We start from the raw sequence: 13,420 nt of genomic DNA, 5'->3' as shown, positions 1-13,420 counted from the left end.
TCCTCCCCAACTTGCTTCTTGGTCATGATGTTTGTGCAGGAATAGAAACCCTGACTAAGACAGTGGTTATTGGCAGCATTCAGTTCCTTGCAATTTTAGGACTCAGCTTAAGTTTTTGCTGCATATTTAAGAGGCCACCCTGAATCCTAAAGGTCACCAGATAATTCTTGTGTATCTGTAAGCTATACTTAAAGTTCAGTTACCAGAGAACAACTCTTTTCACAGTATGTCTTTTGAAGACTTTCTCATACTTAGAAAAAAAAATATCTTTATTTTATTTATTTTTTTAATGAAGTACGAACACTCAGAACTGATGGAGATCTTTCTTCTTCTTTCTTTTTTTTTTTTATTAATTATGAGACTTTATCATAGTCTCTTCCTTAAGTAAAATAGACAGCTCTTTCCAAATTAATATATTTTGGGTGCAAACAGTTGTTAATGACTTTATGCTTTGGATTTTGTTTGCCTACTCAGCTCTTGGTAGAATATCTAATGTACCATAGATGGTTGGCAGTGTTTCTAGAAGGATCCTGGTGCCTGTAGAGATTTAAAGAAAATGTCCCTTGTGAAGGATTCTTCTACCTGATGCTTTTGTCTCTCTACATGATTAGTGGGAGGCTCAATTTTCATGCTCACCTTTGTACTCGGTGTACTCTGTGTGTGCCAATAGGAATGTTATGGCTCATGCATAGTGATGAGATTGCACATGTGCGCTAAGGAAAGGCTGCTAGACCACAAGGCTGTAATTGTCTAGTCCTTTTGCTGAACTCTCTTTAAACCATGGTGACATTATAAAGAAGACAGTGTAGAATTCACCTGACAGACATTCTACCAAGAAGATCACTTTGTGATTCATAAGTGGGTAAAGGCTCTGTTTAGATTGTCCTGCTCATGCAATTCTCTCTAATGCCTCTCACTGGGACATGTCTGTGTGACTTGTGGTAGCTGAGGAAGTAGGTCTCTGCAATGAGTGGTCACATGGATCGTGTCCAGCATGGTGTTTTCTGGATACGTGACAAACAGTAGTAACATCCACCTTCATCTCAACATGTTCCAGTATCTGCTTATTGGAAGAATCATAAACATACAAGCCTATTGCAACAGTACGTTTATATATCAATTTAAAGCAAAAATTGTTTAATGATCGTTTAGACGAAGCTTAGGGAAGCCCTCTGTCCTGCCATAGAGAATTATGGACTATGACAGTGGCTAGGTGGCACTCAACACTCAGCTTCTGGACTCTATTACATTCTTAAACTTATAAATAGATATCATAAACTTAAATAAACATCAGAAAACACATGTTTCAATACAATATGATTTGAAGACATGGAAAATTTTAATTCTATATAATTTTCATATCATAAAATGTTCTTTTGATTTTTTAACTAACATTTAAAGATATTAAACAAGCAATAATTTCTCTTAATATCTTCATCTCTATTAGAGCCTTTTAGGATGAGGAGTGGGGGGTGCATCTTGGTGGCAGAGTGCTTGCCTGGCACACACAAGGCCCTTGGGTTCAGTCCCTGAGACAGAATTGTTTTTAAAATGCTTTGGACTCATTAAAACATCTTTTTCCAGTCTTGAAAGGGATTTGAAAAATGCTGATTTGTGGGTTTCCCAGTAAAGCAAGTTATTTTGTGGTGTTTTCTCATGATGATAATGTGTACTATGCCGTTGTAAGTCTCATCCCAGCCTCATGCCCACTGGTGTGTATTTATAGATTCTAAAATATACAGTGACCATTAGTAAAATGCATACCAGCTAATCATGATGTTTGTCTTAGGCGCTATGGTAGCGGTTTGCATCTGATGTATACTTGTTGCTGAGCAGGCTGTACTAAATGACAGCCCTAGGGGTTGGCACACATTTCCTTTAAAGGACCAGATGGTATTTGGGGCTTTGTGAGTCATTTGGGCTATTACAGTTGCTCAATTCTGCTGCTATAGCCATAGATACAAATCAGTATAGCTGTGCTTCAATAAAAGTTTATTTATAGACACTGAAAATTTGAGTTACTTATAATTTTCATGTCATGAAATATGCATCTTTTGACATTTTTTTAAGAAGTCATGCAAAGATGTAAAGACTGAATTTAGCTCGAGTCTCAGATTTGCTGAACACTGTCCTAGCAGTTGATTGTTCTGAACTAACTTTCTAATATAAATTAAAGCTGAAGAGTTATTTGAAACTTTTGAGAGGAATAGAATGTATACTGAATGTTTTTAAATTTTACTTACTTTTATTTTATGTGCCTTGCTGTTTTGCCTGCGTGTATATGAGAATGTTAGATCATGGAGTTACAGACAGTTGTGAGTTACCATGTGGGTGCTGGGATTTGAACCCAGGTCCTCTGGAAGAAAACTTAGTACTCTTAACCACAAAGGCATCTCTCTAGGCCCACTGAATGTTTTTAAATCAGACCCCTTTCCTGGGGAAAAAAAATTGTCAAGTGTAAATTACTTATTTGACCACTAAGAAGCAGTTAAAAATGTTGTAAATCACTTCTTTTCTATGCCTGCATACAAGAAGTTTTGATTTGCTAAGTTAAATTGCTAGTTTGATTTCATTACTAAATTAATTTTCCTAATGGGCAAGAACTATTGTAATGAATATAGGTACATGTTGGACACACATATTCAGCAGGTATTGAGTACCTACTCCTCAAGGCATTTTTGTGTGATAGAGAAATCTCCCATTGATGCACTCTGACCTTGATGTTTGTCATATAAAATCTGGGCACGTTTTGGTTTAAATGGGCTGAAAAGAAGCCTAAAGTAAAATGGAGAACACAGGACAAAGTAAGAAGTGGAAAGGTTTAAAAATAGAGCAGAGGGTGCTGAGCATGGACCATGTTGGAGATGCACACATGGGATCAGTGCAGGAGAGCTTGAGAGGGCAAGTAATTCCAGCCCACAGCGGAGCAGTCCACTGCCAAACCCACAAGCTATACAGAACTAGACCTTGCAGAAAGTTAGGGAGATGGATTTTGCCATACACTACTATTTGTATGGCAAAAAAAAAAAAATGGCAATTTGATAAAGTTGATTTGAAGAGAGTTGTCTGCTCCACTGACTGCCTTCTCAGCCAGTTCAGCATGTTTAATTCTCAGCCTGCTCCTCACTAATTACATAGCCATAAGCAGGTTGCTCAGTCTGTCTGGCCACGGCTCCTCAGTGTATAGAGTATGGCCAATGGTCTGTCCTTTCTGACATGGTTAGGCTTGCAGCTAGCCCTCTTGGTCACTTGGTGCCCTTTGCTGCTAAGGTTTGACAAACTGCTTAGGAAAGCATAGTTAGTTTTACAGCCAGTGACAGAGCAGATCTGATTCAATTCCACCATTACTACCTAATCTTCAAATCTAGAAAATTATTTAATTTCCCTATAAAACAAGAAAACTTCACTATTTCATAGGAAAGACTGAATTAACTAAAATCAGAAAACAGTGGGTTTTCTTACTTTCTAAAGATTTCATATCCACAGTGAGTTTTTTTCGGAATCTCCTGAAGAACCGCACAGGCCAAGGAGGAGTTACTGGATCTTTGTTTGTTTAAAAAACACTTATAAAAAATTTCACAAGGCTGGGTGTGGTGGCACACCTTTAATTTTATACTTGTAACACACTGTAGATACCATTATGGTTTCATTTTTGAAGAAAAATCTGATGCTTAGAAAATTCAGTAAGTTGTCCTGGACAACACAGGAAGGAAGTGCTGGAGATGAAAGCCTGACTCTAGGCCGTGCTTAGTAGCTTTCCTGGAGGCACCTGCTCTGGCCTTCCCTTTGCTGCAAGGTCTACCAAGTATGCACTTAACCAGTGTCTGGTCTGTCTCAGTAGCTCGCCTCCCAAGTGAGCGAGTGAGTAACACCATTAAAGTGAAGACTGATGGAATTCTCCAGCCAGAGAAGGCAGCTGCTTATGACTACAGCAGATGTGAAGGAAAACTTCTATAATAAAACTTTTCTATGTCTTTGTTAAATTAGGCAATTAGAAATTCAGATTTCCAGGATAATATAATTTTGACATTGCCTCCAACTTTATTGTGTTTTGTCCTTTGTGCCAAAAATAGACTAAGTTAATTCAGATGAAGACATGACTCTGACCTCCTGATATACTAGTATGTTTCTCACAGCATGGATCACCGCCTGACACTGCCCTGCACCCCACTCTGCTAGTGCATGTGCTGCACTAGATGAGGCACTTCATCTGCTCACCTCCTACTATTAAAGACAGTACATCATAGGTGTGCAAAAGTATCTTCCAGTCTGAGTGAATAAAATGTTTATGTATGACCAGCAAAATGGCTTAACAGGTAAAAGCTCTTACTGCTAACCTTAACAACCTGAGTTCTATCCCCCAAAACCACAAGATGGAGGGTGAGAACTGATATTGGCAAGTTATCCTCTGACCTCCACACATGCTCTTAGGCATCCCTCACCAAAATAAATAAGTAAATAAGTAAATAAATAAATAAATTGTGGAAAATGGACATTTAAATGCTGTTTTTTGTTCTAGCATGGATTAGAAGGACAAGAAAGACTCCACCTACTTTGGAGGTAAGAATACATGGGAAATATTGAAGTGATTTATATTTCTAATGCTATGTTTTTCAGCTGAGAGCTTGTACTATTAAAAATACATATATTCTTAGAGAAATATAGCACACCTCAAAGTATTAATTTTACTCTGTAAGAACTAACTCTTAAAGTATTTCTAGTATGATATAGTATATTAGCATTGCATAGTAATAAGGTATTGTACAATGAAAATACATACACATTTCCTCTTGCATTCTTTTAAGTATACTTTTCTTTATCTTGATAATTTCATACGTGCATTCAGTGAACTATGATATATCCCTCTTCCTGCCTTTCTCTAACTATTCCATATCCCCCTCTCATCATGCCCATCTCTTGACTTCATGTCTCCTGTTGGTTGTTCTCTCTCTTTTTTGATAATCCACTGAGTCCTTTTAGAACTGGCCATTTGAGCACAGGAACCTTATAAGAGACCATCTTCAAGAGAAAATGAGCCTCCCTCCCTGCCTCCACAGCCATCAAATGCCAGTAGCTTCTCGATAAGGGGTGGGACCCCAGGGTGAGAGCAACCTAGTCTCAGTATAAATATGAATATTTTAGAAGGCGGCTTGGCTACACAGCTGCAGCAAGTATACATCATAGGTAACTTGTCAAAGATATGAGGAACACACTTCAACAGGGGAAAAAACACTTTCTAAGCCAGGTCAGGACAGGAGGAAGACTAGTTTGAGGCTACCCTGAGAGCCTTGGGGACGTCAGTCTTTAAATTCTTTAGAATAGTTGTGATGGTTTGTATATGTTTGGGTATGGAGTGGAACAATCAGGAGGTATAGCCTTGTTGAAGAAGGTGTATCACTGTGGGTATGGGCTTTAATACCCTAGTCCTAGCTGCTTGGAAGCCAGTCTTCCACTAGCATCCTTCAGATGAAAATGTAGAACTCACAGCTCCTCCTGCACCATGCCTGCCTGGATGCTGCCATGTTCCTGCCTTGATGATAGTGGACTGAACATCTGAACCTGTTAAGCTAGCCCCAATTAAATGTTGTCTTTATAAGAGTTGTCTTGGTCATGGTGTCTGTTCACAGCAGTAAAACCCTAACTAAAACAATAGTTTATGTTTGAAGCCTCGCAGTTTGTTATGAACTCAAATACTATGAAATTACTATTTCTCTCCTGACCAACTTGAAGAGTAAAGGGATCTGTTTCTAGTACAGTTTGTGGGGCACTCTAGCCAGTGGGTGGTCAGCTTCCTCCTGAAGCCTCCCTGCCTGGCCCCCTGACCTCCCTCACTGCTCTACCCATCCTCCTCAAAGGAGTGCCCTGCAGTCTTTCAGGCTTAACGCTTCTTCCTGTTGCCATCCTGACCTGCCTGTACCCAATTCCTTTTCATTAAAATCCTAGGATGCCTCTCTGAACCTTTTTCTCCTCACCTTTTTAACTCACAGACTTAATAACTTCTTTCTTCTGTACCCTGGCCAGGACACCTGAATAGACTCTTGGAACTTAATGTTCAAATCCACAGTTTCATTTTTGCATCATAATCAACTAACATAGAGCTTAATTTGTTATCGTGAGGTTGGATTTTATAGACAGATTTGAGAAATGAGCTTGAGTTTCCATTCAACAATTATAGATTAACCTTGTAAACCATATTTCCAAGCTGAACATTGCCTGCTCTGTTTTCAAAGAGGTTCATATTCAGCTACTATATGTCAGTATGGCTCAGCACGTGTTCTTCAGTGCCATACAAAGTGAACTCTATTTCACAAAGCTAATGAGGTAGACTTTCCCTGACTCTTACTCTATTAGAAGCCATTAGTAGCAAATGTTTAAAAATATTGTTCTTTTTAGACTAACAGAATAGTTGGAAGAATAATAGAGTCTTCTGTGTGAAAAGTGGTCATGTTTATTGCTAATTATTGACAAAATGCATGATTCAGTAATATGTTTACAGACAGTAAAAAAGAAAGCTACAAAATAGGCAATCTGCCTTCTTTATTTTTAATATGTGCTTCATGAAAAGGAAAAAGGAGTTCAAAGAACCAATAGAGACAGAGCAGTCAGGAGTGCTTGGAAATGGTGGTGTTGTGGACTAAGAGGTCAGGAGATGTGTAGGAGCTAGCCCTCACCGTGGCTTTGCTTGCTTACTGGACCATGATCTGAACTCTGGGCCAGAAGCTCCAAAGACTCATTGTTATCTAGGCGGAAGGTTGTTTGACACTGAATAGCATGGTCTTGAAATGGTTACCCGAACTCCAAGTACTGGGTTACAGTGGGAAACTATCACAGTGGGGCCCAACGGGAGCTTGGTGAGTACTCACATGAGGGGAACAAATGAACTAAACAATTAATTGCTTCATGCTTATTTAGTGTCGCGTCGCCTATTCTGTCCACTTTACAACTGATACAGTCTGACCTACAGCAGTGCAAGTGCTTAGGAACTGTTGTTACCATTACCTCTCTCCATACAAGGCAGAGTCTGATGGATTAGAACCAAAAAGTGTCAGGTGCTGGCTAAGCTTCCACTCTCGGGGACAGTGTCTCTCTGGACTGTCTGCCAGCGTTTGGCTCTCCGTTCTGAGTGACATCCCTCTTGCATTGTTACTGCAGTTGTATTGTGGTCAGAGGCTGCTGGCCTGCCACTTATCTTTAGCCTTCCAATTTTGTACCTCTGCTCTGGCCTATAATATGTTGATTGTGCAGTTTAAAATTCAGAGAAGAAGATTGCTTCTGAATTCTTGAGGCCTATTTATTTCAATGTTGTCTCCGAGTAACTGATATTTATTGAGTTCTCTTTTCTCAGTATTATGAAAGCATATATAGCCCTACTTTCCTATTGACTTAAATTACAGAGATGGAGTATATATTCCTGGGAAAAGTAGACTCCTGTTTTCCCAAATCTCATATTTTTAGGATTGTGGTTGAAACTACAAGAAAATTGTAGCATGTTCACAGTCTGGGGTCTAGCACCACTGACTAGGAATGAGTGAAGTAGAGCTGATTACGAACATGGGTGAATCTCAGAAAACATGGAACTGTACAAACAGCAAATCATAGGAGATTCCGTCTTGTGTGCCATTTATGTAAACTTAGAAGTAGGGAAAGATAATGGCATTCCTAAGGGGGGGAGTTAACATAGTACTTCACATTTACTAGTCTAATGGAAATGACAGCAATGGGGTGCATTTTAAAAGGCCAAGATGATGGCCATGCTTTGGGAGCTAGAAAGCACGCAGACAATTGGTAACAGCTTTGACAAAACTCGGGAAGTAACCCAATGTGAACACAGAACTCAAAGTGCTCTAGAGTAGGCAGTGTCTGGAAACTGGACATGGGTGACCTGGTGCTAAAAACCAGGAACCGATTGGAAAATTTTTAGATGTAATTGGCTACTGACTATTTTGTAGAAGAAACAATAAAGTTAATTATTATCATTTCCTTCTATCAAAGTCATCATTGATTTGGAAGAGTCATCTACAGATACTAAAACTCTTGGTTCTGTGCTTTAACAGGCCTCATGGTCTAAAAGCATAGCACCGTGAATTACTTATTACTTACAAAAGGGGAACTAAACCTTCTTACTAGATAAATCTAGCCAGAACTAGCTAGGTGGTCAAATGTTTTGCAAAGCCATACAAAACTGATATTATGCGTACCTTCTTGTTTGAGGCATAGAATATGGCATCATCCATAAAATCATCTTCCAAAATGCATAACTCTAGTATAACATGAGAAAATAACCAGAAAACCTAAACTGAGAGACATTCCATCAAACTTCAGGGCTGTCACCTCAATGTTGTAGACAGCTAAGGTTGGGAAACCTAACCGCCCCAGTCGGGTAGGACTTTGCTATGAAGGATAGTTAGGGATAACTGGTAAAGTTGAGGCCTGTGCCATATATTAGATAATCACATGTATCAGGGCTAAGTCTGCAGAAAAGGATGCTGGTAAATTCCCTTTGTGATAGTTTACACAGGCAATGTCTCCCTTCTTCCAGCTGGAAACTCCAAGTTCCTACTTGTGAAGGAGAAAATAGTCCAGTTCAAAATATTCATGCAAATGTTGAACATAAATCTATAACTGTTGGCTGTTGGGAAACACGGTTGGGGTAACTCATTTCTATTTAAAAGGAATAACTCAACGAAGCTCAAATCTGAATGAAGGCGTGATGTAGTATTTCATGGCTGCTGCAGAAAGAATACTTAAGAGCAGAGCCTGCTGTGTAGCTCTTAGGCAGTTCTTTGATCCTTGGTTTGGCTTTTGCTGTCACCATAAAGGGCAGGTGAGCACTGGGTTAAAGCCCATGCTAGGAGTGCTTTACTGGCACACTTGAGCCCCCCACGTTCATCCCTAGGCCTGCAAACAACCATCCAGAGGCAAGTAAAATGTGGAAAGTAGCTGCTTTAAGGGAAGGGGTGATAATATTTTTCATGACAAATGTTTTGTGGCATTAGTCCTACAAACTTCAACTTGAGAGAGGGGGAAAAAAAGAAGAAAGAAGTTGTTTTGTTTTAAAAGATGGGCTCTTGCACTGTAGCCCAGGTTGGCCCTGAACTCGAAACAGTTTTCTGGTCCTACTCTCCTGGTTTCTGGTATTGCAGGGGTGAGTCCCATGCAGTGCTACACATGAAGCGTGGCTGTCCTCAGCTTAAGCTCTGTGAGCCAAATCATTCTGTGGTAGACCTAGTAGTCACTGTACTGTATAACTAGTAGTTGTAGTGTGAAAACAGTTGTAGGCAGCATATCTGATTGTGGTTGTGTCCAATACAAGTTTACAAAAACAGTAGGTCAGTTTTCAAAATCTCTCTGTGTATGCAGTCTTTCACACACACAATATATATATACATATACATATGCTTATGAACTCCTCGCCTGCTAGTTGTCATTGACCTCCTTTAAATTTACTCTTGAAAGTGTTGACTTTTTTAAAGGAAAGTTTATCCTTTGTCCATGTTACACCTGACAATGTGTTCTTGCTTTGGGGTTTAAACTCTTCAGGCATCACAGAGACCATTAAAGCGTAATCTCACCTGAGGGAGAATTCCTCAAGAGCTAAGTAGAGATAAAGCTTCAGTAAAAACGGTCAGAGTTCAGGACATTGTTTTTATCCAGGCCACAAACTTGCAGCAGTCTCCAAGACTTGCACGTCTTTGTCCACCTAGCTAGCTAGCTATCCACTTAGCGTTCTAAAGTTAAAAATCATAAGTGTGAAAGTTGTCATGGGAATGCATAATAACACATTTATTTGAATTTTCAAATTAAACCGGATCTTTTCTGACAGAGTAAGTCAGATTTGGCTGATTGGGTTTGACAATCAGGACTAGCTTTGCCAATTAAGTTGTATGGTTATATTTTCCATAAATTGTGCAATCTAAACTGAAGCTCTGAGGCTTTAAAAAATATTTAAAACCTGCATTCAGTGTGCAATCACTACTGACACAGGCTTTGCTATTGATTGTGCCAACTGAAACATGATGTGGTTTGAAAAGTCTCAGGATATCAACACACTGCTGCTTATGGATGTCGAGACCCAATAAAAGCATTAAAGCGTGTATAAGAATGACAGGCAGGAACCATAGGGCAGTTGTTGCTGAAAGAAAATGAAAGAAAGGCAATGGAGGGCTTGTGTCATGACTGCAGAGTTTTTCTAAGTCATTCCATTTGATAGTGGGCACAGAGGACTATATTGTTAGCTATATTATTTTGGTTCTCCAAATATTCTGTTTAAGAGAATCCCATAAGGGCTACATTTGTAGCTCAGCTAGACGAGTGTTGCAGGCATGCTCTGGGTTCAGTTCCCAGAATAAACCAGGCATGGGGATGCCACCTGTCACACACAACTCTGAAAGGACAGGAGGATCCGAAGGTCAAGATTATCCACAGCTACATAATATGTTTGAAACCCTGTCACAATAAAATAAACAAACAAGCAGTAAAACAACCTGTAGTCACATAATTAAGAGAACAGGTTGAATCCCTGGTAGAATAAGACATCCTTTTTAAAATCCAATACTTTTCATACAGTATCATCTGAATGTGGTTCCCATTTCCCAGCTCCTCCCAGATCCCACCCACCTACCCTAATCCATGCACTTGCTTCTCTCATTAGGCATTCTTAAACTAATAAACATGACATACTTGAAATTCATACCTACTTAAACACTTCAAGAATTTTTCTAGCAACATATATAGAAAACAAATCGGCAGAACTTGATTTTTGAAATTCCTTCTAAAATTCATGATGCTTAATTAGGTTTATTATTTACTCAGTTACCATAAAATACCTTATGTGTGCTCAAAAGTTAACATACACTCTCTGTAGACTTCTTTAGTATATACCAACCTGATCTCAATATTTGACATAATACTGTTAAGTTACAGTTTCTAATTTTAATATCTTTTTGCTTTTTGTAAAACTGAATTAGTCCAATACAATAAACCGGATCTTGATGCAGTTTACACAGGAGTGGCCTGTGTTCTGTGACAGGGTCATTCTGGGGTCCTGTGCTTACAAGGCTGAAAAGCTTGCTCAGCAGCACATTCGTTATTCAGCCCCTGGCATTTCCATCACCCAAGAAAAAAGACATGCTTGCCTAGCTTCACCACCATCATAATAGACAATCTTTGGGCCTGCTAGTCCTTTGACTTCCATCATACGCAAGTCATGTGGCCCTGTCTCAGGTCAGGTGCAAAGGTCGGGTAAAGGTCAAAGGCCAGGGTTGGCTCCCATAGCAGTGTTGCAGCTCTGCAGTGCAAGTCTTCCACTGTGACTTTACCTGACTTATTCTTTTATCTTATTAAAATGTTAATATTAAAAATCATTTTATTTGGCCAGGCAGTGGTGGTGCACATTTTTAATCCCAGCACTTGGGAGGCAGAGGCAGGAAGATTTCTGAGTTCAAGGCCAGCCTGGTCTACAGAGTGAGTTCCAGGACAGCCAAGGCTACACAGAGAAACTCTGTCTCGAAAAAACAAAAACAAAAACAAAACAAATTATTTTACTTTTTAAATAACAAATGTAATAAACTACCCCAAAACCTTCTGGCCAGTTCCACAACTTTAACAATATAACTCACTTACATGTGTTAGCACGTCATTGCTAGCAGACCATATTGCCTGTGTTCTGTTCCTACCTAACTACCACACCACAATAAATGAAAAAAAAAGAAACCCATAAGCTCCTGCTTGCAGCACACAGACTCAGCCTAGGACACTGTTTCTCCCTCTGTTGACCTCCAGCTCTGCGAAAACAGGGAAAATGTAAAATTCACCTTGCTTCTTAGAGAAGTGTGGTAAGAGGTAAAAATGAATCTAGGGAGCATTTAAAGTCTCAGCCCTGGGCCTGTGTTCTTCACTAAGGCCTGCTGCATCCCTGCCTGCATCCCTGCCTGCATCACTGGCTGTTCAGTAGTTATTTGTGCAAGGTCAGTGGAGATGCCCCTCCTTTTTAAACCGTTGGTCTTAGGTGAGTGCTGCTAAGGAGCATCCTGGATTTCCTGGCTCCTTTTTCTCAGTTTGGGGAGCTGCTCCTTCACCTGCCTGTCTAAACGGAGCGACACATTTTATTCTTAGCACAGGTTTCCATCTCTTTTGACCTTTATCTGACTTTTAAGGAACAGAATATAAAAGGGTTTTTTAAATAAGTTGTAAGTAAGGTACTATTATTTATTTTTAGATTTATTCCTGCTCAGAGTCTTTAAGATCCATGAAACACAGAAGGTACATATTAAATAGTTCTGCGTAGTTAACTGAGTTATACCGTCGGTCAGGAAGACAAGTCTCACTTAGGTTTGAAAGCCAGCCTTAGATCCAGATTGGAAAGGTTGAGGATGTTAGAATAAGGCTGAGGGAGATAATGTCTCTAAATCCACACCTCTCCTGTTACTTCATCAGGTATCCTGACTCTTTTCACTTACCTTCTCCATACTAGAGAAGGAATTACTTTATATGATCTAAATTTAAAGAAAAGCATGACTGATAATCACTTTGGCAATCTGTTCTAATCATCTGGCTCCAGAGAGAGACTCTCTGGCTTATTCTGTCTCTACCTGTGTCTAGCTTGTTCTCTCTTCAACCTGTCTCTGTACAGCTGTCCCAGTCACACTGCCCCCTCCTTTCCCTCTCTGCACTGCTCTCTTACATAGCTTCCCTCTCCTCTCTTCATGAGTTGGGCTTATCCTATTCTGTCAAATCTTTCTCTCATTCATCACTTTTTCTGCCACTCAATTAGACATCACATCAAACATGGATACTTCCTTCTACACACTTATTTACCATCATTGTTTGGGATTAAAGGTGTGTGCTAAGTATGAGCCAGACCACAACTACAAACAGGTTTTTCTAGAAATCAGTACAAATCTCAGGGTTCACAGTGTGATCAAATATCCTGCAAGAATGGATCACCTCAGGCTTTATTACATTGTTAGGCATGCTTGATGTATTCTCAAAGATATAATAAAATGCTAGGCAGATGTTGGTCCTATAGTGATGTAAATTGGGTGTCTCACATATTGATCTTTGATAAGTTTGTTGTGTTCAAGCATACTCCATTGGCTTCTCCATCCTCCTGTGGCTGTGATGCATTTCACTAGTGTTCTAGACTAACCAATAGATGTGTTACCTAGAACAGGTTTTCAATCCCTGTGATACATGATAGGTGGGGAGATGAAATTACTGAGTTGCATATATTTTTCTTTTTAATGAAGTAGGAGGAACATGTAAAAGAAAATAAAAGCTGATAACAGCTCTCTAAGAATAACTCAGACATGTTGCGCATGTGCTTGGTATGTACAAGTGGCCTCGTGTTATCTCTCACTCAGATGGCCAGCTGGACTCATACTCTGCTCCTCAGGTGTTTAAAATTCTGACTGGCCTAGAG

General features: G+C 39.6%; 1 protein-coding gene across 1 annotated transcript in view; it reads left to right on the top strand.

Annotated features, from left to right (window-relative positions):
* Positions 1–13,420, top strand: part of Ndufaf2 (NADH:ubiquinone oxidoreductase complex assembly factor 2) — a 114,569-nt gene that overhangs the window by 81,059 nt on the left and 20,090 nt on the right. The window contains exon 3 of the mRNA XM_031360528.1: positions 4,520–4,560. Coding sequence (XP_031216388.1) covers positions 4,520–4,560 — 41 coding nt within the window. The remainder of the gene's footprint in view (positions 1–4,519; positions 4,561–13,420) is intronic.

Source organism: Mastomys coucha, unplaced genomic scaffold, assembly GCF_008632895.1.
Source record: "Mastomys coucha isolate ucsf_1 unplaced genomic scaffold, UCSF_Mcou_1 pScaffold8, whole genome shotgun sequence".
NCBI classification, from domain to species: domain Eukaryota; kingdom Metazoa; phylum Chordata; class Mammalia; order Rodentia; family Muridae; genus Mastomys; species Mastomys coucha.
The sequence above is the reverse complement of the archived record's forward strand: the minus strand, read 5'-3'. Positions and strand labels throughout refer to the sequence as shown.